This window comes from Vidua macroura, chromosome 1 (genome assembly GCF_024509145.1).
Source record: "Vidua macroura isolate BioBank_ID:100142 chromosome 1, ASM2450914v1, whole genome shotgun sequence".
Classification (NCBI taxonomy): Eukaryota; Metazoa; Chordata; class Aves; order Passeriformes; family Viduidae; genus Vidua; species Vidua macroura.
In genome coordinates, this window is record NC_071571.1 from 21312142 (window position 1) to 21338369 (window position 26228).

At 38.4% G+C, this 26228-nt stretch overlaps 1 protein-coding gene across 1 annotated transcript in view; it reads left to right on the forward strand.

The window, feature by feature from the left end:
• FAM171A1 (family with sequence similarity 171 member A1) overlaps positions 1-24833 on the forward strand; it is an 87427-nt gene extending 62594 nt beyond the window's left edge. The window contains exons 5-8 of the mRNA XM_053991149.1: positions 3983-4159; positions 17382-17498; positions 19974-20088; positions 20728-24833. Of these exons, the coding sequence (XP_053847124.1) occupies positions 3983-4159; positions 17382-17498; positions 19974-20088; positions 20728-22432 (2114 nt within the window). The 3' untranslated portion in view covers positions 22433-24833. The remainder of the gene's footprint in view (positions 1-3982; positions 4160-17381; positions 17499-19973; positions 20089-20727) is intronic.
• Positions 24834-26228: the final 1395 nt, after the last annotated feature.

Consider the following 26228-nt stretch of genomic DNA (forward strand, 5'->3'; position numbering starts at 1 on the left):
TGAGGTCTCTCCCTGCTGTTTCTCAGGATGCATTTACTTGTGATGTGTTGATCTAAGTGACTTTGAATGCTAGGTCATGTGTGTAAATGGTAGCTTGCTAGCTTCCCCCTTCTTCCCTTTGTACAAATCTGCACATCCCCTTTTCTATTACAGGAAATGTGTCTGCAACCTTACTCCAATCCTTCTGTCTGCTCCAGTGAGCACATCTTATCCTATCTCATTCTACCTCCCTGTCATTTTCCTATTCTCATCTTCAACCTTCAGTTTTCTCTGACTTTTCATACTTAGACATGATCAAAACCTCTTTATCTTTTTAAAAATGAAGGAATGCATTTGATCTCCCTCATTTGTCTACTTCCTCATCTCCTTTCTTTTTATCTGTAAACCAACTGAACAAACTGCTGGCAATGTGTGTGGGATTCCTCTTTCCTAAATCTTTCCTAAGTACTCAGCAACCCAGCTTCCCATTCTTGCATTTATTTAGTGATCACAGGTCTTGCCAAGGCTTCAGATGATCCCATCTCATGGGAACTGCACCACCAGGGTATTGTCTTTCTCCTGTTTTACCTCCTGGCCCCCTATAAAACAGATTCTTGCAGCCTTAGGTTTTTCAGTCTTCTGTATTCTTGCATGACAGAAACTTTTCTGCTTGAGCACAGGGACCCTGGATTTGACTTTTAGTTTTCAGGTAAAACTGGTGTTGTAAAAGACCAAAATGACTGGCAAAGAAATGGTGTTTAAGAGACTGAGAAGAGCCTTGTTTTCCAAATACTGTGGTATTCAGTATGGTGTAACACAGACTGCAAAAGCAATGTATTTTATTATGCAGTATAGTAGAAGTGAAATATCCTCTGTCTTTAGTAGAAGCCTCTCCTGATGTGGAAGCATGTAACTTTAAAATCCTGAAGCTGGATTGACATCCTTTTCTGCATCTGCAAGTGACTTGGTGAAGACTTGGCCTGGAAAACTTTTGAAAGCATAAAAAATGAGGTCAATGCCTCTTGGAGATTTTTTAATATTTTTGTTATCAAGAGAAAAAGAATACTGACAAATTCTAGAATTCTAAAAAAACTTAGCATTGATTTGCATGGGAAATTTTGGAATTCTGCAGAACACTGTCTCTTCCCTCTCTCCCTTCTCTCCTTCCCCCACAATTACTTCTCTGTTCTTCCACAGTTTATTTACATTTCTGTAGCATTTTGATGAGGTCCCTCCATTTAGGTCCCTCAGTATTTGTCCAGAATGGCTTTTATGGTAGCTTTAGCTAAAACCTATTCTGTCTGAGTTCAACATTTTTCATAAAATCCCAACTGGGTAATTAATAATACAGAGCAGTGAAAATTCATTGCATGAATCAGTATGTTTTAAACATAAAAATTTGAAGAATTTCACTGCAAGTAGTGACAAGCCTGTAAAGTGTTAACTTATTGTTCATATTAATCACCAGTTAGAGACCAGGAGGATAGTTTCACAAAATCTTGTCCTTATAACCCAGCTAAACAAAACTTTCCATCATCTGCCTCAATGGACCAAGCTGGCTGATAACCATTACTCCTCTGCATTTTGTGACTGCTTGTTTCTTTATAAAGCATCATGTCTGAACTGACAGTGAATTTTATCTGATTATTTTTAAAGCTCTTTACAGGTCACCAGATGTCAAAAATGACAAGAAATAAATGAAAGCTGACATTTATCGAAGTTCTTTCCATTTTAATCTCTGTGTGTGCTTATCAGTTTTATAGCATGCGAGAGTTTCATAGGCATTGATTTTAATTTGCCTTCACAACAAAAAAGAGAAACATTTTATCTTTTTAATGAGCATTAATATACTGTACAAGGTGGCAAACTGGAAAATTATTTCTTCTTGCTAGAGGTCAGTGGATTTCAGAATTTTTTTCATTTTCTAATATAAATGGTTCAGTCCAGTGCTGAGCAAAGTATTAGTGCATCTTAATTAAAAATCGTATTTCACCATCCAAATGCTTTTTCTGGCACTGAAAACTAATTTTTACAGATATATGCTATATCAAGACAGTAATAAAAGAAAAATTCAAAACTTTCAATATCTAAAAAGATGAAAAATATAAAACATTATTTAATCCTTTATATGAATCTAAAATCTGAAGTTATACAATTTTTTGTTTGGAATTTGTATACACAAGAATGTCATCAGGACACAGTATTTGCCAAGAGGGATTTCTCTGATACCAGGCTGAGAACCTTAGTGGCCTAAGGGTTCAAGCATCAATCTGACAGAAGTTATAGGTGCATGGCAGAGGCAGTATAGTGAATGATCAGGAATAAATAACTTTTCCCTCACCAAATCCTTCCTCTGTCTCGCTGTTTTGTATTCTAAAGTGTTAAAGTGGCAATAATGTTTGTCATTGGAGCCTATATTTACAGATGCATGGGTAGGCTGGCAACCTTCCCCTACACCCTAGCTGAATTTTCAAAGCTTACTTGTCTGTTTTAAATCTGTTAGCTCTGTTTCTCTCCTACATGGCCACCTTCATAGTACCTGTTTTCTCAATACTTTAATCCCTCTGTAAGGTCAGCATCTGCCCCTCCATTCACAGTCAGTGAAGGCAGCATGTGTGTGCCTTGCACATCAGCTGTGTAACAGTAACACCCGCCTGAAAATCTGGGCAAAGTGTGCATCAGACTAGATGCTTTCATAAATGAGCCACATGCAACATTACTTCTGGTTATTTTCCATTTCTTCAGTTTGGCAGTCTTGCAAAATCCAAGGAATTTAAAATTCTGCAAAGTTTTGTCACCTTTTTTTCCCTTCACTTTCCCATTTCCCATCCCCTTTCCTGGCGATGTCTTTATTTGGTGAGCTGTTACTCAGAGACATCAAATTCAATAAAGGCTATTCCTAGAGATTTAACCAGAGTTATGAGAAATCATAAAGGTCTCAATACTTTTTCACCATTCCCTCAGATGTACTCATCCTGTTGAGCACTGTTGCCGGGATACCTGAGGATACCCAAAGGCCACGTGGTGTGCCACCACAGCTGGGTGTGAACATGCCCTCCCAGGCAGTGTGCACCCTAAGGCACCAGGCTTACGGTGGGGGCCGTACCCATCCCTGCCAGCCAGGCATCCCTCATTCACCGCCCGGCAGGAAGAGCAGCTGCAGAGCCCCGGAGCCAGCAGGGATGGTGCTCTTGGCAGCTGCATGGGCCTGTGGGGCTCAAGCCCCTTGCAAAACTGGAAGCTCCATCTCTTCCAACTTGAACCTGCCATTGCTTTGAGCTCCAGATCTTGGTTTTAAAACTCAAGAGGATTTTTTTCACCTGTGTGTATATATATATATCTGTGATATTTATCCCTGTCATTGGTTCATTTGGTTAAATCATTGAAGGGTTATAATGCTTTTTAGAAGTATGTTGTCATGAAGTAACATTCATTGGCATCCAGTTTAAACATGAAGAGTATATGCTAATAATCCATTTAGCATGGTTCTTTTCAGTGAAAGGCCAAAGGAAATGCAACTTGGCATTCTTAAACATGTGACTGATCATTTGTGAGGTGCCAGTGGTTATTTTGGTGTTTGTTAGTTAACAATATGGGCATCTGAGGTTACAGTAAAGACTTGTAAATTTTTTTTTTTGCCATGAAACTGTGTTACTCATACAGATTTATTTAAGATGAATTAACATGAAAAAATACGTACAGGATATTTTTACACTATAGTTTGTTTGTCTTCATGTTTTTCCAAAATTAGGTGAAAAATAGACCATATACGTCTTCCTTCAAATTTGTGGCTTGGGTTTGGTCTTTTTGGTGGGGGGGGGGGGGGGGTTGTTGGTTGGCTGGCTGGTTGGTTGGTTTAAAGTTCTTTTGTAAGGCAGGGAGGAAACTGATGCTCCCATCCCCTGAGAATTGCATTGATGCAGTACTGCAGTGTGGAACTACACAGGTGTCCCTTAAATTCTGTACACTCTGTAGTCACGGTGTTCATTCACTCTCTCGTTAGGAAACAGCACCAGGTATGACCTCACCCCTGTCACTGCCGTCAGCGTCCACCTCCTCAGCAGCGACGGGACCCCCGTCCCTGTGAACGGCCCCATCTATGTAACAGTGCCTCTGCCAGCAAACAGCAACTTGAAACACAATGCACACGTCCCAGCATGGAGGTTTGACCAAAAATTTGGTAGGTAACCTCTCATTGTGGCTTCCTAGATGGCTTTTGTTTTCTATCTAAAAGAAGAGACAATTGAGTTTTACTGATCAATGGTATATATGCAAATATACTTAGCATTGTGTGCCAATTTTAACCAAAAGTTTTTGTAAATGTATCATTTTTCAATTATTAAATATTTTATTTAAAAACTTGAGACAACTGCATTTCATCCAGAGACTGAGGAGAGACATATTCACTACAGCATTGAATTGGAAGTGTGTAGAAATGGAAACTTGCCTTGTCTTTGCCAGCAGCCAGCTGTCTGACCTTGGGTCCTCCTCTTGGCTCGGACTCTGTTTCCTGCCTGCCAGATAGGAAATATAGTACTGATTTCTTTTTAAATCACTTTGAGATTTTCTAATACTGTCAGGAAAATACATGTAAATTATTTAAATGAATTTTTAAAAAGAAAAAGTAATGAAATATTTTGAAAGGACAGAATGACTAGTTAATAAAAGTTGTACAATGCACTCAAATTTTTGTATTACAGAATAGTGTTTACCATTGTGAAGAGGAGTTTTCCCAGCAATACATGTTTTAGGCTCTTTTTAAAATTTATTTTATTTATTTTGTTGCTAGCTGGTACACTGTACTGGCCTTCTTTACAGCTTCAGATTTTAAAGGGCAGAGGAGTGCCTAAGTCTTGTCTTGGTAATCCCCCTTCAGTTATTGTACTGTGCCTTCTGAAGTATGTACCAGATGGTTGTTAATAAAAAGGAGAATGGAAGGTGAGAAAGGTAGATGCTGAGGCAAAAAGGAGCCAGAAATTTGGGTCTGTATAGACAGTCAGTGGGAGTTTGTCCTGCAAACAAATGTTTTGAACCAGCTGATGATCACACCTAGAAGTAGAGGAGCAGGCATGAAAGCAGCATGCTGGAGGAAGGGAAGAAGAGAGAAGTGAAGGGGGAAATAATGGTTTTGTTTATTACCTGCCTCTGTTTGCTGAAAAAAAAGATGTATTTTCAAACAGCATGCCTATGAATTTTCTGTCAGAAGTGGCCTGTATTAGAGGGTAAAGCAGTACGATTTAGTGAAGAATAAATTTGAATATGATATAAAGTAGAATAGTAGAAAAAGTGTGCAGTGAATGGATTTGGCTTTTCCCTTAACTGTGGAAATTACACTGGCAATAAATTTCACTAAATTTTTCCTGAAACTGAATAATTCTTATGGAAACTATTTTGTTTTCCCTTGTTAAAAAAAAAAACAAAACAGGGAAGAATGAGTTTACTTTCCCCATAAGAAGCAGTCCTTCCTTAGTCCTTCCTGTCAGCTGTGCTAGAGCTGCAGCCTGCCTCATTGCTAGTAACTCATTGCAAGTAAATGGTTCTGATTTTGATTATGTAGCTGTCTCATTTATGGCCAAATTTCCATGCCCCTGCAGTGAGGCCACAAAAGCTCTCTCTTAGTATGGAATACGGTTTTTAATTTTGTATATAAAGAGCTAGTTACCCTTTTGTGTGCAGTATATATATTAGTATAGAGCAATATAGGTAGTTAATTAGTGTAGCAGGCTTGAGGCTCCCAGTCTTGAGACAAGTCCAGCCTTGCTTGATTCATGACAAACTACTGGAGCACTTGTGTTATTGGGAGGAGAAGGCATGAGGACTGCTAAACAGAATGCATCTTTGTCAGGCCACTTAGCTTCACAAAGCTATGGAGAGCAAGGTATTGAAGATTATATGCTCAGGCTCCAGCTCACACTTCAGCTGAAGTAAGCATCTTTCTGTGCAACCAAGGATGTTGAACAAAGATGCTTTTTAAGCCCTGATTGCAGCTTGCCAGTACTAGTAGAATTTTGGTCACATCCCGACCAATTGAAATTAGAGTAGCGTAATTTAATAAGTAGAGCAGCCACACTATCTTGTGCAAGCTACTTTAACACCCTAAGCTCTGTCAAACTAGCCATCTGTAGCATGAACATGATGGTATCTTGTCATTCCACATCCCTGTCTTGCTTGGACTGTGAAGGAAGATGGATGGATAATGACTGGGATGGCTCCGTACTGGAGAAATCCTTAGATGGCAGATAAGTTGTTGTAACCCATTTGCACTGCCAGATCTGTGCCTTGTCAGGACAGGACCTCTAGCTTTATTATTCTGATTTTGTCTTTCATTTCATGGCTGGTTTTTTTTCAGTGCTGGTTATATTCTGGTCTCTCCTTAATATATTTCCAATGGCTTAAATTTTCATGCTTTTATCTGAACAGTGAGTAAATGTCACAGACAGAAAACTGTGACTATCTTAGCAGTACAGCGGGCATGTGTTCGTGCAAGCCATGGCTTTTGTTTAGGGTCCATGTGGTTGTCATCATTACTGCATAGAATACAATTTCTGCTCTAAAAAGCAGAAGTACCTCTCACTTTTAGAGGACATAGAGAAGTGACAGAAATACTACAGAGATATTTTAATCCTTAGCATCTCATACATTTTGCTGAGCTCATGATGAACTAATATGAACCCAGAGGCATCTGACTGGAAATGCAGAGATTTTCGTAGTTTCCACAAAAATGAGGCGTATTTGCATCTTACGGCAGCCAAAAATAACTAATGGCTTTTTAGGATGTTTACCATAAACAATCTGTATTTTCATGACCATGCTTTCTATCCTTGGGAGAGAAGCATGAGAAGCAGCATAGTCTGCTTAAGGCTGAGAGTGGCTCCACTGACACTGATGAAATGAGCAGCCAGAAAAAACAGGCTGACATCAAAACAAGACAATCTGCTGCATCTATTTCATACTGTTCCAAATGAGATTTTTCATTATGAAACAAACCTATTGCCTTGTGTGCACAGCAAGCAAATTAAAGCAATAATACCATTGTGAATAGTTAATAAAGTGAAGATCAGCTGTCAATGCCCTGGAGGTGTTTTAAGGGTAAGCAAATACACGTAACCTTGTTCTTGTGTTGGTCCACCACCATTTCCTGCAGCATTTCTGAGTGTTGGCATTAATAAACACAGATGCATTGATGTTACAAAGACATTACATGCTGAAATGCAACTTAATCACTGCATGCTGTGGACATGCCCATGTCTTGTATTTCACACTACTGTGGGACAGTGGTTTTATTTCAGGGCATGCACTTAAAAGGTTTGAACATAAGAGACAGGGATTCTCATTTTTATAATCAGGAGTGCTCAGTGTGGTTTTCTGGGGTTTGGGTTTTTTTTTCCCTAACAAGTGCTGTGTTGGATTTCTCAAAATCTGAGGGGGGCTGAAAAAAATATTTTTTTCTTTATCTGTAAACAGATGGTCGGGATCATGACTTCTTCCGTGTATATTTGCCTTGATGTCAGTAGGATTTACATCAGTATAATTAATCTCTATTCTTGGACACCAAATTTCTGTTCAAAACTTCTTTCTAGCCTTGTCCTCTTAAGTCAGAAATACCACATATCCCAGTAGAAATGAAGCTTTCTGCTTCCTGTGTCATTTCCAGCTCCCACCAGCTGTACTGAATAACACAGCACTTGGCTCAGCTGTATTCTCCTCAGCCCCCATTTAAATGGTTTATGTTTTATGTTAAGGTGTCTGGTTTTCATTGGATTCAGGGAGCAAAACTGTTAGGTCTATCATTCTCCATTTTAAGTCCTCTGTTTCATTCCATGTGATATGAAAGCATTATGTTGCACCTAGACCTCTAGATCCACATCTGGAGCTGTATGAAGGACTTCAAAATTCTACCAGATATTCCAGTGTGCATAATATGAAAATGAGATTTATTAATATGATGCAACTGCTACTTAATTATTCCCATCCAATAATAGGAAAATATTTTCAACACGGTTTTCAGTTGTGTGGCAAAGGACTCTGGAGTGGAAGGGTTAATCCTTAGTCCTTTTGTTCATCCTCCTTAAAATATGTTATTTCTTGTGCACTACATGTAAATAGAGTTCAGAATACCGTGTCTCTGTTCTTCCTTCTCCCCAAACACCTGGTTGTACATCTTGGATGTGACCTTGTTGTCTTTAAATGACTGGCTTCTTTGCAGAGGAGGATGTTTCCCCAGTGCCTGAAATTTCAGCCATGTGCTCATGTAAAGTGATGGTAGAATATGGAGAAAAGTGTCTTAGGGAACTCCAGTGCTTTATATACTCCCCTCTTCTTGGTTGCTACTTTCTGACTGCATTTAATGCCGTAATAGATTTCTAAACGCATTTAAAAGTCTGGTACTTGTTTTTTCTGGGTAACGTTCTGCTGTCAGTGGTAAAATGTGTATTGATTTTTGTAGAACCAGAATTTCCAGATGTTCCTTCCTCAGCAAAATCAAAATAATGTTTTCTGTGCTCAAAAGAAGTCATGAGGATATACTTATGTGTAAGCAGTATTGGTGCCTACTTAAACTTGACTGCAATTCCGTAGAGGTGAACTTATGCTTGTTTTTTGTTCATAGTGTTTATAGGGAGAGAGCGACAGCTACTGTCAGGCAGAAAGTGTAAGCAGATTACTGTACATCTACCAGTCTAGTTCACTGTGCATTGTTTGCAAATAAGATGGTTTATTTATAAAAGTCTCAAGTTTAAGCTTCCCAGGTGGTAGCAGTGATAATCTACCCAAAGAAAATACTGTCTTTTAGTTTAAAAATAAAACATTTCTTTTTGTTGTGAATTTGATCGATTTCTGACTGCCACCACATTCATAACCCTGTGTGACTGACAGAAAATAATAATTTAACAGAAACATTCTCAACCTGTCACTTGACCTGGCACTGGGTATGAGTTTGTGCCTCTGCCCTTGGAGAGATGGTCTGCATTTGGAGTGCATGCAGCTGCACACATGGCCTGGGACTTCGTACATTTCTCCATGACTTTTAGTGGGTTTTCTATGCATGAGAAATGGACATGCTCAGGAAATCACATTCCTTGCCCCCAAAGGTTTGAGCTTAATATAATCAGATCCAGAGCATGTGATTCTAGACCGGATTCAGTGGTGATAGGGAGATTGGTTTGCAAAGTTGAAAACCACAGAAGTTCAAGGTTAAGCTACTTCTGTAGTTTAAAAATTCCTTGTCTATTTGATTTTGACTTCCTTTTTAATCTCAGCTGGAAAGCTTAAATTATTCTTAAAAGTCTAAATACACTAAAGAATACAGGTTCTTAACTAACTGCTCTCAAAGAATTTCATATTTTGTATGTTGCCATAGAAATGGCATCTACCAAACACAGCTTTTTACCATGTACAGTGTCTACATAATAGGTGCAGATATCATTTCAGAGTTTTAGACAGACCTCAGCATTGAAAGAAAAAGAAGCTCTTCCTCTGATGCTTCACAATGTAGCTCACTGAGGTATGTTCTCACTCTCAGGATTTCTCTGGAGAGTCATAGGAGACAGTTGTGTTTGTTTATTAGTGTGTGTTTTCAAAATGGATGTTGTGGCTTACACATATGAAAGGGCATGAATGGATTGCTTAATCCTCTGCCCACCTTGTACACCATTTAAGTTGCATTTATATCAAAGCAGATGAGGTATGGCATGAAGGTAATGCTTAAGAGTACATTGAAGGAATCACGTTGGTGCCAAAATGTAGTGATCTTTGTACAAATAATCTACAAATATATAGTCAAGGAAATAAAACTGGAAACGGATCCCTGGCTTCTGGGAGCACGTTTTAATAATGTAGTGTCATGCAGACAGCCCTATAGCTCCACCTATAGAAGCCATGGCAGGAGAAGTTAGGAAGAGGCAGACATCAGAATTCCAGAAATGGAGAAAACACCTTTGTGCTTATTCAACTGCCTCAGTTGAAGAAGACCTGGAGATTGGTGGGAATCCAGGTAGGAGTGGATAGTGCTGGGATGGGGCTGGAGAGGCTGAGAACCTGGGAACCCCTCGCTCTTAAGCCTTGCAATGTTAGATCAAATCCCAGTGTACCTCTCTTTCCACTTCCAGTTTGAAAAATAGAAACTGAATGTGAGTGTGATTGTGAGGCTGAATGAAGGAAAAGGCATGCAGTGTTTTGTGCATGTGCATTTATGTATTACATGTTCTGATAATTTTGTCAGTAACTGACTGAATATGATTAATAACATGGTAAAGCAAATTCTAAAGGCAGTATCTTTCATGTATACCAGTAACTAGGGATGGTGGTCCAACAGGCATAACTAAGCTGTTCCTTTTGAAATACAATTATTAACCAGTAATTATGTATGGAAGTCATTTTCTTTAATAAGTCATTTTGGAAGGAAATACTCCAAGGGGACCAAAGCAGTGTGAGCAGTCCTGTGTACAATGTGCCCTGCCTTCTGCCCAGATATAATTAAGATTATTAAATAAAAAATATGAAAATGAAAAATGAAAACTGGTGTGTTCTTTTGTTAAACACTTGACAGGTGATTTAAGGGGAAAAATGAGAAGAGTTGCAAAAAACCCGCAGACCTTCTCAGGCACAAACAATAAATTGAAGTCATTGATTTCCTTGCTAAAATCTTCAAGGTAGAATGGTAAAAGCATTTCCCTTTTAGTTAACGAAATAATGGTGGTGCTGCTAAAACAGAAGCAGGATTTAGCCCTGGAAGGGTTGTGTAACAAATTCTGTAAGAGTGGACGAATCATGAGGGTGTTGGGCTCTCAGAGCAGGGACGTTTATTTTTTGATGTTGCCTAGCAACCCTGAAAACAAAATTGTAATATTAACTTAAATACTATGAATTTTTAAACCCATGTGTATTGGGGGGAAGGTGAGGAGGAGAGTAAGCTCCAGCAATATTCAGGAAGGAATTTTCTACTTCCATTTCAGGATTTTTAAAAGCTTTTTAGAAAAAGAACAAAAGTAATACCAAAAATCTCATCCCTCTCTAGTAAAACTTCCCCTCCTGATGCAGATTAAAGGTGATGTTCAGTTGGAAAAAGAAATCTGATAAGCAGCTTTAAACTGGTAGAATGAAAAGCTACAATTTATGTATGTCATAACATGCTCTAGGAAGTTCTTTTCACAAACTTGCCCTTGATTAACTCTTCCTAATAATGCTGCCATTTGCAGTGTCTAAATCAATTACTTTTAGAAGCACTTTTAGTATGTTTTAAATATCCTTTGCTGTCCTACACTGTCTGATAAAAATCTGCCTCATTCCTTTAGACACATGTATCTCTGTTTAAGTGTGAATCTCTGCCTAAGCAGAGCAATCTTAAGAGACATCTAGACAGCACAAAAGAGATCCATGCTGAAAGAAAAGCACTTCTTATTAAGGAATATTTATTTAAAACATCTATGCTATTAACCAGTACAGTTAAAAGTACCTTTCTTTTCTTTCCAAAGTGCTTTTGTCCAGGAAAGATCATCTTGTGACTAAAAATAAATTCATATTATATGGGATTATGTTTAATTTGCTCTCTTACTAATTATTTCCTCTTATTTGTCAAACCTCTTGGATGGAAATAATTAATGTTGTAAATAACACAGTTTTGTGTTACTTAATAATACAGTAAGCAGTTCCCTGCTTGAGTGGGATTGGATGATCCTATTGCCAGTTAAAAGAAGCAAAATAAAAAGCAAATGGTATTTGATCAATGGAAGAATTTTTTACCAAAAGCTTACATGTAAAAGTAATTTATGGAAATAAACCACCATAGCTACCATAGCTATAGTATAAGAAGCAATATTTATGACTGTCCTTGGGGGAAGCTGCTGGCTGCAGCAAACCCATCTGACAGTCATTTACTAGAACTATTTTAGTCAGTGATAGAAAGAAAGCACAATCAAAGTCAGCAGAAGTCCCTGCAGCAGTGGTGATCTGGAAGGCTCTAAAATGGTCAGCTTGGGAAGTTAAACCTGAAGCAAGCAGCATTATACATCCTCCCAGAGAGCCAAGCTCTGTGCTGGGGTGCCAGCAAGAGAACTCCCCTTGCAGGCAAATCACAGGAGGGGAGGTTGTCCTCCTTCTCCTTGGCTGGAGCAAGAGTCCCATGCATCTCTCCCTAGAGCAGATGGTCCTGTGGGCACTCCTGCCTCATCAAGGCCAGTGGGAAGTTTGCCATTTGCTTGAGCTGGAGCAGCGTGGGATTGTCAGCATGCACAGGCACACATGGATGCCAGAGGGACAATTCCCTGGATTTCACTACAGATCAATTTAAAATAATAAAGCCTAGCTTTAAAATATGGAAGCAATGTCTTACTCAGAGGCATCATGTATCCATTCGTGCTGCCTGGTTCCAGCAAGCTGTCTCATCAAATAGTTGATGTCTTTGAAGACAACAGGACATCTCTTTCCTGGGCAAACCAGCCATACCTGCAGTGACCTGACTGTGCAGGGGGATAGTCTGGAATAGCTGTTCTTCAGTGGCTTCTCTGCAATAGCTGCCCATCTGGGCACTCCTTGCTGAAAATGCCATTTTTCAGTCTGATTCAGAAGTAAACCAAATTAAATTACAAAAGGGTGTTCTTAATGCTGAATGTATCTTGAAATAGGGATTTAATGTGCAAACCATTTTTTGTTAGATTTGTTCATAATGTGCAAGCCATTTTTTGTTAAATTCGTTCAGTGGAGGCCCCCTCTGGCCTCCCTTGGCAAGTCCTAAAAGCTGCCTGAGATACATGAGTGTGTTCATTACAATCAAAGTTACTGCAAAGTATTAAGATGCTTCTCTCTAGCAGAATTTATCTCTCCTGCTCTGCTGAAATCTTGAACTTCTCTGGTAATTTTGCAGTCAGATAGACATCAGCTTTCCTTCTGATTGTTTTTAGATTTGTGTATCTTTAAAGTACTCTGATTTTTACATTCGTTGCTGTGTTCTCTTACCTTGCTTTTGAGTTCAATATATGAACGAGTGATGGGTAGGTGCTTCAAAAGCTTTTTAAGAAAGAATGAAGAATACATTTGTTAAATTACATCATTTATTCCAAAAAGTCAGTAATGGGCAGTATAATTTTGGTGAGAAAAGCTTAAAGCATCTAGGTTCTCCCCCTGCTGTTAGTTCGAGCCAGAAGACAGCTCCCCTGACTTGAATCTTGGATCAGCATGTTGGCTCCACTGAGCAGTAAGAGAGGAAAAAGAGGAAGAGAAATGTAAAAATGATCTATAAGCAAGAATGTCTCTATATATAGAAGTTTTCCATGAAGCACCAGAAAGTCTTTAAGAATTAATGGTGAATTGGCCCAAATCATGCAGTGCTTACAAACTACACTGAGCTTGCTGTTTCTGCTCCAAAGAGGCATGGACAAGTTTTCTTTGGAACGACACAGTCTTGAGCAAAAATGATCACTTCCATTACATCCAGCTCTTTTTACTGGTTTCAGGTTTTTTAAGTAATCCTGTATTACTTGTTACTTAACAATTACTACAAATCAAGTATAAATATTAATAAGCAGTGGAGCTCATTGATTTTGCTGACTTGGGTGGAAGGAAGAAGTAGATGTTACAGGATATTCGGAAAATAACAAATTAAATTATTATAACACAGCATACAGGGAAGACCAATTTTCCTTTCTAAATCCTCCTGCTTAGTTCTGCAGTTGTAATCCTGACAACACAGAAAGAATGAATGCTGCTTGCTCTTCTTCCATTTGCAGGCTACTGCACAGGAATTGATAGAAAAATGGACAAAGATTTTTACTGACTGCCCCAGTCTCCTCCTTTGCTTACAGCAGCAGGTGTGTGAGGACATAGAGGGTCATTGGCTTCATTTTTAGATCAGGAAAGCATCTTGTTTTCAACTCCAAGGAGGAATCTGAAGCAGGATAGGGAATTTGTTCTCAAGGCTGCACAGCAGTGAACTCTTGGTCATGTAAGGCAGCGTGAAATGGTAGGAGCACAGCCAGGCAATTGGGTTTTGCTCAATAGAAGGTCCAGCATTAGTCATTACAGCAAGGCATTGCATGTAAGGAGCTGCAAGAGCACTGTTTGTTTAATGATACTTGAAAAGCAACCAGCAAATTAGAACCTATAAAGAATGAAATATGAGAGACCTGGAAATGCTGATGGATTTGCAGAATACTGGAGGTATGTCAATTCCCTCCAGTAACACCAGGTTGGCTTTCAGCTATTTGTTCACAAAAGAAACAGTACAGGACTTTGTGTTTTCAGCTGTTTCCACTCAAATCTGTTTTATTGCTGCTGTTGTAAAGGATGGAGTTCTTTGCTTTCTTCATCCCATGATGTGGGAGGATGCTCTGTTTTATTAATGAACTACTGGTAAGAGATGGTGAAACCTTTCGAGGCAAATTTAGCACCAAAGTGTTGGACAATGAAAGTATTAAAAAAGGGCTGACGATGAGATTGTGTACTCATGGGTCACAGAAACCCATGCTTGGTGTCACCCTGGTGAAGGAACTTGGGGTAGTGCAATTTAGAAGTTACTATTTTCTGTCATAATACACCAATTTGTAGGGTATGGTCAACAAAAGCTGCATCTCTTTTGTTTAAAGATGACCAATATTGGATATATCTTTTACGCATTTGAAATATCTTAACTATCTATAACAGAGAGACAGAATTACATTTTTCCTTAATTTATGTAGACCAGCACATTGCCTGGAGTAAGTCCAGTGGTTACCAAGAACAGGTGAACTAAGTGAGCAGCAGACAAGTGTGAAACCTGTCTGAGGCTTATGCAGTAGACTCTTCTTGGCTTCCATTGCAAATAACAGATTCTTCTTGTTGCTAAAATATGAGCAACCTGAGCTGCTGCTGGTTTGGCAGGACAGCAGCAGAGCTCTGCTCATGGCAATATGCCTGCAGCCTCTCTGAGCTCCTTGATGGCTGCATTATGCAGAGTATTACTGAGCAAAAGGCATTTTGGGAGGCAGCATCATGTGGGTAAGGCATGCTGGACACAAGTTCCCCCTAGTGAGGGGATCAGTAACAGCTTCTGCTCGAGGAGACAGATGTAGAAATAGACATGGAAGGTACTGAATTTCACCGAATTACATACATGTCTACACTCTGCTTGTGTGTGAATTTAAAGGGCTTGGAGATTATAAGAAAAATATGGGAAACTTAATGTATTCATCACCCTGGTCCTTCCTTTTATTTTTAATCAGCACTTTATATCTCTGTTAAAGTTTTATTTCACATCGTTGTGTATTTCAGTAATTGGTACATATTCTCATCATCCAGATCTTGCAGAAAAAGAAAAATGACAAGGTTAAAGATTACGTATTTTTTTAACCAAATGGCATTTTAGAGACAAGATAAAAGCAATTTGTGACCTTAAAGGTTATTTTTCACCTTCAGGGCTATTAGTATGACTTCTTCCCTGAAAGTGCATGGATAGAGAATCTGAAGGGTTAATAGCCATGTTAATGGAGAAAAATAAATCTACTTTTCATAGATTTTCCAGAAACTCCATGTAATTGTGGACAATTCCATTCTATTTTTCCTGAAATGTAACAGAAATGAATGTTACATTTCTGTTACAGTTCTGTTACAGTTATAAAGGCCACATATGCAAATCTGTGTACACAGATTTTGGTCCTTTTAGTACTGTAAATTAAAATTTCTTGTCTTGTGTGACTTCCTTTATGAAATAACAGATTATTGCTACCCTCTACAGACTGGAAATGATACTTGGAAAACTGATAATTACATCAGTAATTCCTTTTCCCTGAACAAATTCAGTTTGGTTGCAAATACAGTTGGCATCTGGCAGTAGTAGTCATCTAGATCTAGAAAGCCTCTCAATCATGTATTCTTCTAAACCTTTCACTGTATTCAGGCGGATTTATTATTTGGCTAAGACAGTGGTCTTACATAGGAAAAATCAGTAGTAGGGAGGAAAGAAATACTCAAAAAAGCCATTCTTATGGAGGGTTTGCACAGGTGGATAATCTGAGGAACACAGAAGAAATCATCAGGATCTTTAATGTATTACAAAAACAACAAACCCAGCCACAGCACCTCTTCTGTGTGTTCTGTACTTACTGCTGAGTGTTCAGATGACTGTCATCCAAAATGCTGTTTCTTAATCCTAAGTGACATCTAATGAAAAGCACCATTTTGGGAATTACAAGTAGGAGACTTATTTAAAGAAAGGGGAATCACAAGTACACGATGCAGCTTGCCTTTCAAGTGAGCATTTGAAGCTGGGTAAGGGAAACACAGCATTCTTCCCCCTTCAGCACAGAAATAGAGAACTTCACTACAGAAATGCAGAGGGGTTTATCCCTTCTGTGTACACAGATCAGCATCCTGGTAGTGGCCATCAAAATATATGAGGCTTTAAGGAGGCCAGGCCCTCTATTATGGCACCCACTGGAGGTGCCAAGCCAGGACTAAAGGTTTGGGAAATTGTCTGGAACCAGGGGTGGCCTCTCAGTGATTGCCCATCAAGTCAAGGCCAGCAGTTCTGTGTTTCGTTTAAAGACTACAGGAGCAGTCTAAAACCCATTCTGGGTATTTATTACATCAGAAACTAAGGTGACAGCCCCAGAATCAGGGATCTTAATGATTTACAAAAAGGCATTCAGCTGGTTCAGTTGTAAAGGTCTTCATAACCCAACTCTTGGAATAAAACTAATCTTCATGAACTCTCAACTAGTGCAGATTGTCAATCTGGATTACTCAAGAGTTATGTGAATTTAAACACATTACTTTAAAATTGTTGCTCTTACTTGTTTTGGAATTATCATTTTATAATTCTAAAAGAAAATTATTTTGTTTCCTTTGAGAAACATGTTTTAAAAAACTCATCATCTGTTACCAAACAGTATTCCTGGGGGTATTATACAGATACTGAATGATTAACGGAGTTAATCACAGTGATGGTGCATTGTAATTTTGATCATTGGCAGTAACTAAGCTTGCTTTTTGTATAGGAAAGCCATTTTGAGGAAACATTTTCCTCTGTCTTCTACAAGTTGACAGCCAGGGCTGGTAGAAAGGTGGTGTGTAGAGCTCAAGTGTGGTCAGAGAGATGTGATGTCTCTTGAATTACATTTTTTAAGTGGGCTATCTGCATATAATCAGCTTCAGGAATATCCATATTCAAAACAGGGGAACCCAATATGACAATAAATGTTTTCTTTTAACAGGTTTTGAAGTTTTATTTAATGTTAAAGGTTTTGGGTTTGGGGGTTTTTTGCTTCTGAGAAAGCCGTGGGTGCTCTCAAATGCCAGTGACCAGAAGGCACAACTTCACAGCAACACACACAGGCCCTAGCGCACATGGACAGGTTTTGTTGCTGCTTGATTTTCCTCGTTTGCAGAGGAATGTGTGAATATATGTAATCTTCCTACAACTTCTACATTTACAGGGACATGGCTGAAGAGTAGTTTGGGCATTGTACAACAAGAAGGAAATCAGTTGACTTGGACTTATATTGCGCCTCAGCTGGGCTACTGGGTTGCAGCTATGTCACCTACTATCCCAGGTAAGATGGAATTGGATTTTGTTGATATTTGCAGCACTGGGTAATTATTTATTTATATATAATGTTTATATTTTTCAGAATGACCTCATCTAAGATGCCACAGCTTGATTATTAGAATGGATTATTAGAAAACAGAAATCTGAAAATAAAGGGTTAAATCTTTTCAGGATTGTGTGGGGCAACCCTGGTGCTCAAAATATCTGCATCATTTCAATGGAGAACATTTCAAAGTGTTCCTGCTTTGATGCATTTGTGTCACCACTGCCTGGTAGAACCATTACTAGAAAACAGTGGGAGTCATAGCATCAGTGTGTTGGTATTCCAGCAGCTTTGAAGTTTCTGTACAGAAAGTCACAGAGATATGAATACACCTAAAACCATCATTATCCTGTGTTAGACACTTAGGGATGGATGGATGGATGGATGGATGGATGGATGGATGGATGGATGGATGGATTGACACTTTTTTCCTTTTGCACTGAAGATGCCTACTTTGCCCTGAGTTACGCTTTGCATCATCTTGGTGACTGATGAATTTACACTGTGAATAACTTAGCCTAAAAGTTCTAGGAGGTATTTTAGAGTGGCACTGCCATCTGCAAACCTCTTGGCATAACTGTAAAAAATGGCTTTGAACTAGGTATTAATTATATGTGCTTTGCAGCTTTATTAATGCTGCAACTTTTGCTTCCTTCTTTTCTGTCTGCGTCTGCCTCAGATTTCTCGGTAGTAGCTCTTCAGTCACCAATAATCTGGAATACTTCTGTGTATAAATGAGCCAATCAGTCAATCAATCAATCAATCAAAAAAAAAAATCCAACCCAGAACTCCTTACAGATTGCATTAGGCTTTCCAGATAAAAACCTAATCAGTAGAAATGAAAACATGCTTGCCTTGGCTGTGCAAGCTCAATAAACTAAATATAACCAACAAAACCAAACTCTTACATGAGGACAGGTTTTCAAGTCTACTCATACATATCATTAAGTTGTTTCATTATATGTGAGCTTTTTATTTGAGGTTCTCTTAAATCATAGATATTAAATTCTGGAATATTCAGCTGATTCATTGCTGAACAGAATTTAGAGGCAGGTGCAGATCTGAATAAGTTATCATAATAAATTTAATGGAACTTTACAAAATAATTGTTCTTGAATAAAAAGCAACTGCTCTGAGCCAAACATTTCCCAGTACAGCTCTGCCCCAGATTGCAAGGAAGTTACACTAGTCATGGAATTTTGCTTGTAACTCTGAGATTAAAAGGCCTGTAACTCTTAACAAGAGAATGCTTATTTGTCCTTGTGATTTATGTTGTATGGCAGAGTTTCTACTTGTATTTTACTTTTTCTTCCTTCTAGGGCTAGATCTGAGTTCCTAAAACTTAGTTGCAATGAGAACAACATTTTAATGAAAAATTCAAATGATTTATCTTGTCTTCTTTTTGCTTAATGTCCTAAAGCAACTGTAAAATCAATTATGTAATGGTAGTGGTGGGATAAAATGTATAAATATTTAGATTTCCCAAATGCAGTATAATTTATGTTACTTTAATAAGTTAATGAATTTTTGCATATTTTATCTCCTAATTTAATCTATTTGATTTCTTATCTCAAAAATGGACAAAAATTATGTTTGTTTTCCTAGCAGTGGCTCTACAGACCACTCAAGATCCACAGATGAGGTTTTGCAAACTTTATGACCTAGACCCTCTAAGTTGGCCAAGTTTGCTGTCCTTCACAGTACATGCATGTTAGTCTGCCAGCTGGTGCTGTACCTCCTTGCCTGCAGATGAAAATTTGGGTCTTTATTTCAAAATCATCATAAAGATTTTACAAACCAACTGGGTCACACAGGCATAATTGTGAACATATGTCCACATGTGTGCATTCCTTTGTGTGTTAGAACATTTACTAAGCGTTATTTAAACCTGGAGTTACAACACTGTGTCACTAGTGGCCTGATAATTAAAGCTACTGAGGATCTGCTTGGCTTGGCTTGATCCAGACTTCAGAGCACCAACACATCTTCCAGCGAATCCTGTACTGCACTGTCTGTACTGTTTAGTGTGAAGAGCCACAGATGTTAAAGAGCAGTTTTTTCCCACAGTGTTGCTTCGTGCATTACAGTGCTGGGAGATGCTGAGATGGACTTTCTCCAGTGGCGAGAGCTTTTTGGCACACGGTGTCAGCATTAGGACCTGGAAAGCAGCATTGACTGATGCATGCTCCCATTGAAACTAACTGCTTTTCCACAGAATGAGCTAGTTGGACTTGCAGTCATGAAAACCAATACATGCTTTCTCCACAACTTGCTCCCTTCTCCAGAGATGGTCTGTTCAGTAGGCACCAGGGCTATGAGCAGCACTTGTTTAACACCCTCATAATAAGGGAAAGTGTCCTCCTCCTTGTTCAACTGTTGTTCCTCTTCCTAATTGCAGATTATTACAGGTCTAAATTCTCTTTTCTGGCCTTCCAGGTCCCGTTGTAACACACGACATTACCAGCTATCACACAATGTTTCTTTTGGCAATTTTAGGAGGGATGGCTCTCATACTTCTAGTCTTGCTGTGTCTGCTTTTGTATTATTGCAGGTAAGAATCACCATCCTGGTTACTTAGTTCTTGTTGAAAATACAAGGTTTTTTGTGCTTATGAAATTAAAAACTTATGTATTGAAACATTTTTCCTTTGGGGGGGGGGGAAAGGCAAGCAACAAGTGAGAAAGAGGCAAGGCAAGAAACAGTGAGATCAAATTTCCGGTGTTCCTGGTTACATGCAGCATATAAATTCCTGCCTTTGGGAGGATGGTAGTCGAGTGAATCACACACACCTGTACCTGTGTTCTCCATGTAATTTCCTATCAAACATGGGCATAGGTTCAAGATCTCTGTACCTGTTAGGCATTTGCAAATGATCTATTGGTGTTGTATTAAAATGAATGTTAAATTATCAGCAAATGCCTGCTAATGAGTGATTTTATACTTGCCTTCTCTAGACATTTACTCCAGTTTGTAATTGGTACTTGAGATATTTCCCAAATGACATTAGTTATTCTTTAATTTTATCTTCGCTGCTGGGATAAGCATTTAATTTTTAGATTATGTAATAAAAGTTCAATTCCCCTAATACTAATCACTGCTTAAAAATCTTCTGTTAAAACACACTGGCTTCTCTTGTTTCTGTGTACAGCATTCATAAATGTATAACTTCTTTTGTTACTGCCTTTTATAGAAGAAAATGTCTAAGACCACGTCAACATCATAAGAAACTACAACTTTCGACAGCACTGGACACTTCTAAGAAGGATCAAGCAACCTCAATGTCCCATATCAATTTAATATTTTCACGTCGTGAGTCAGAATTTCCAGGTGGATTGTCCGTTGCTAGCAATGGACACGCTGAAAACTCAGGGGCAAAGGAATTAATCAGTGCTGTCCACATGGAGATGGTATCACCTACTGGAGAAGCAGATATGCATACACCTATGCTCAAACACTCCTTCAGTACTTCCCAGGAGTTTAGCTCCCGAGAGGAGCTGCTTTCTGACAAGGAGAAAGACAAGAGCAGAATTTCCTTGGATGACCTGACTCCCAGTGGGTCTCTAAGGAAAGACTACCACAAGTCAGCAGATAGTTTTCCTCTAAAGACAAGAAAATCTACAGAAACAGCTGAAGGCTATGAGTCCCCTATCAAAGATGAGTATAGGAGAAGTTACAATACTATGCTGTCTCAGCCTTTATTTGAAAAGCAAGAGAGAGAAATTCAAGTATCTATGAACCATATTGCTACTGGAAGTAAGTACAATATTCAGGAACAAATATACCCCACACCTTCAGCCCCTGAAAAAGAGCTGCTGGACTGCAGACCTACTGATTGTATGATGTCTCGTTCAGTTGATCACCTTGAAAGACCTACGTCTTTCCCTCGACCAGGTCAGTTAATCTGCTGCAATTCTGTTGACCAAGTCAATGACAGTGTTTACAGAAAGGTTTTGCCTGCACTGGTCATCCCAGGTCATTACATGAAGCTGCCCGGAGAACACCCTTTTGTTAGCCAGCCCCTGGTTGTCCCAGCTGACCAGCAGATTGATATAGAAAGACTTCAGGCTGAGCTTCCTAACACTCACGCACGGCTTTTCCCACACCCTGCCCAGCAGCTGCAGCCCCAGCAGTTGGCATCCCAAGCAATATCTCAGCAACATTTGCAAGATGCAGGTGCAGCTGAGTGGAGTCAGCAAAATGCTTCCATGTCTGAATCTATTTCCATTCCTGCCTCTCTTAACGATGCATCCCTGGCTCAGATGAATAGCGAAGTGCAGCTTCTTACAGAAAAGGCTTTGATGGAATTAGGAGGTGGAAAGCCATTGCCTCATCCTCGAGCATGGTTTGTTTCTCTAGATGGGCGTTCAAATGCTCACGTCAGACATTCATACATTGATCTCCAAAGAGCTGGTAGGAACGGGAGTAACGATGCCAGTTTGGACTCTGGTGTTGACATGAATGAACCAAAATCTGCCCGAAAGGGAAGAGGAGATCATCTGTCTGCGCCACAGAGTCACGTCCCAGTGCAGGAGCACCAGCAGAGAGAGCGGAAGGTTTCAGATAGCACAGCTTACACACAGCTTGTGTACTTGGATGATATGGACCAAAGTGGCAGCGAGTGTGGAACAGCAGTTTGTAGCCCTGAGGACAATGCTCTCCGATGCCTCCTAGAAGGCACCAGTAAGAGAAGTGGTGTGCAGCTGCCCAGCCTGCAGGAGGAAACCAGAACTGTGGATATCAAACCAGAGCCATTAACTAGTCCTGAACATGGAACATCCATTCAAGATGATGATGATGAAGATGAGGAGGATGAGGAAGATGACCAAGGTGAAGATAAGAAGAGTCCTTGGCAGAAACGAGAGGAAAGACCACTAATGACTTTCAATCTAAAATGAGCTATTGTGAAAATCCACCCTTCAGTGGAGTATAAAATTGCCAAATATCCTTTCTGTGGAAGTGCTTGATATTTTTTTCTTTTTTTCTTTTTTTCTTTTTTTTTTTTTTTTATATTGTGGAGAGAAAAGAGAAAAACAAACTGTGGTGAGCAACATTTGAAAGAACTTAAATGCATTACTGTGTAAATGTTAGAAAAGAATTAAAATCATTCCTCTGATTTAACAGCTGCCTCCAGTGAGATAGCTGAACAAAGAGTGTGATTGTTATTCCATATACTTGATATTGGTCATCCAGGATGTTGAAAATACTGACAAATTGTTTTGGTTGCTTTATGACCTCAATCTCCTTATGAACGGGAGCTGGTAAAGCTTTTGTTTTGTAGGCCAATTTTATGTTGATAATGCTACTGAAAGTATCTTAAAAACAGGAGTTTGACACATGGTGTCCAAAATTGTGCATTATCTCAATGAAAGGCTATGCATTGCTGCTTTTAGTAATATTTTGCTTATACTATGCTTTTCTTAATTTTACAAGTTGGTTGTAAACATATTATGTCCTTTATTATAAACTACTCAGCAATTTATTTTAATGTACAACTGCAGGAAACTTGAGTAGCATCCCTTAGCATTGAAGCCTTTTTATGAAACCAAACTGAACTTTGTGTCGACTAAGATTCCTCCAATTCTGGTACCATTTTCTCAAAGTGCCTTTTTTACAGTAACAATGAACAGTCCCTTCTTTTGCTAAGTCCTTTTAATTGACCCCATTTGAGATTTTATAAACTTCTGAACTTCTACCTTTTATTTTAAGCTGCATGCCAAGAGTCCCATTTTGTGCTAAGCATTTCTCATTTCAATACCGTGTATTCTATAGCTATCATGTATATTGTGGATTCTGTTTAGCCAGGATAGACTTAGAAGACATTTTAAAGGGCCCAGAGTAGCCAAGAAGATAGTTCAATTGACTGTATATATTGTTAGTTTCCTCTGGAATCCCATGAGCTAATCATGCTCATATAAAATGGACTATCGACTGAGCAAGTGGACTGAATGTGTCTAGTAAAATTTGGGGAAAAAACAAATGTACTATCCAAAAGTGCCAGAATTACTCTTCTGTGCTTTTTCCATACAGAGCTGCTGGGTTATCCAAAAATTATAATTGAAAATAAACTTCAAAAAGTATCTTTGTGGATTTTTTTTACTCTGTTAGTGATTATCACATTATTTTATGGTATTTTAAAAGAAAAATACTTTTATTTCATTTTTCCTGTGCATATTTATGCTCATGTGACTTACTTTCTTTTGCATTTCTCATGAGCTTAAGTCAATACTGAAATTTAGACCCCTTTTCAGAAAAGCATCCTCTGTATCTTGATAAATACATAATGATTTGCTTAAGTATCACTGAAGACATTGGAAATGAAATCCTGGTATCACCAAAATTCCCTGTGGAGTCACACTTCCTGTGGGCCAGTTTTCTTTCTGAGATTTCTGTGGGTACTCACACTTAACTGCACTCTTCTCAATTTTTCATGAATTGGGTTCAAAGAAGAGGAAGTATGTGACTTCTGCTCTTGTGGAATCCTTTGTATACATTCAGTTCATCATGTTTCATTCAATTATTTTTATGCAGATTAGCAGCAGTCATGCTTACTAAAGTTAATACATAATCTCCAAAGTGATTTAAGTGCTATATAGTTCCTATTTAATTTGTAATAATAAGCCCCAACTCACATTCATTACTTTATTTTCAGTAAATTTCAAGGTTTTCATAGAAAGTGAGTCTTGTAATTTCCATATTACTGTATGTCTTACCTGGGAACCTGATCTCTAGACAGGAGTTGAATCCCAGTGTCCTAGTTCCCAGGTCAATGCTCCTTTCCATCCACAAAGCCAGATCATCTTTTGCTTTGATTCATGTTTGAAAGTGGTATATGTTGTAAAAGCAATCTGAAATATTGTGGAGTGCATTGAATATTGAAATCACCATATTAGCACTAAATTATATTTTACTCATTGTGTATGTGGCAGGTCCTTTCCTGTTCTGTTTAGGAATTTTGTACTGACCACCTGTGAATTGGTTTTGGGCTCTGGGTTACTTATTGTCAGTTTGTGCAAGGTCTGAACAGAAAAATACGACTTTAAGGGCATAGTATTTATCAGATGTCAGTAAGTGCTGGTAATACAGTGTCACTTAATCAGAATGCTGCATAAGTAAACATTCTGAATAAAATTTCCGCATACTAGAATTATTGTGCTATTTAATTTCCAGTTTTCTGTTGTCTTAAATCTGTCTTTTTTAATTACATTATTTTTTTCACATTCCTTTGCAAAGTTTCCATCATTGCTATCTTGTAAAGTGAGATTGTTGCTATTAAATTGCAGTGGTTTGTTTCTTTAATTGTGTTGGTTTTATGTTTATTTGATGATTTGTGGTCCTAATACAGCAAATATACTTGAACAAACACAATGTGAGTATGTTTCAAATCTTCTTTAAAATAGTATTTTTTAATTGGTGTGATAGTTTAATTTTGCAAAATACATAGTTTATGAAATGTATTTCTCTATATCCACACCTGGGCCACATGCTAAATGAAGCTGGAATAGAGTTAATGCAGTTGAGGTAACAGTTTAAGATTTAAGATTAGAGTATGTTATGCCTTATAAGTAGTAAGTTGCATGTTTTAATTTTCAAAAACTTACTGAGGCAGATACATCAGTAAAATACAAAGAAATTTTTTTGCATGTATATTGCACTTACACAGTGAAGTAACTACTAACACTTATAAAACACAGTGAACCAAAAAGGCTTTTTTTTTCTTAACAAGAATTCATCTGGGAATTAAAATTTATTATAACACAGTAATCAACTATAAATAGTCTGTAACTTAGAGTATGGTAGGGTCCATGCAGTACATCCTTGGACTTGGTCAAAGAAGAAGAGTGAGTGTCTGTTTACTTTTCTAAAATACATGTGCAACAGATAGGGTTTTTCTGAATCAGTGCTGCAGTTTGGTCTCTCTAGCATTTGAAATTCAAGTTGTGGTATCTGCCACCTGGTGGTGAACTGCTCCTCCAGATGTGCTGTGGGTGAAGCAGTTTATCATTTCAATAAAAGCACAGTTATCAACTTCAGTAACACCAGTAGGCAGCTGGCACAGGATCATCAGTTGTTTCCTGGGCCTGCTGTCAGTCCAAGTGCAGAGAGAGACCTTGCCCAGCCTCTTTGCTGGGGGAGCATTCAGCTTATGACATCTCCATTCAAATCAAAATGCATTATCACTGATGGCTCTGTATTCTGCCTTGTGAATAGCACCTTGGGTTTAGAATAAAATAAAATAAAGACAAATTTAACTACTGTTTCCAAAGTTGAGGAAAATAGGAGCAACTCAATTATTCTTTTCCTGTTCCTCTGTTAACTGACAGAAAAACTGTCAGGTTCAACACTAATGCATCATAATGCTAACCTTACTATTATTATGTGTGTGTGTATATATATACACACACACACACGATTTATAATATATATCATATTATGCTATATCATACGCCATGATAGTTACATACATGCACTGTATTTTCATCATATGTGCTATTTTCATTTCCGTGCTGTAAAACAATTGTAATTTGAGCTTCAGGTGAACAAACAGGCAGGCATCAAGTGCAATTTTCAGAATAGAGGAGTATTTTTTATTACATTTACTCATGTAATTCCAACAGTTAAATTGAGACCAGGTACTGTCTTCTTTTTGTCAGTAATAACAGAAAAGGTATCTAGTTCTTTTCAGATGTAATC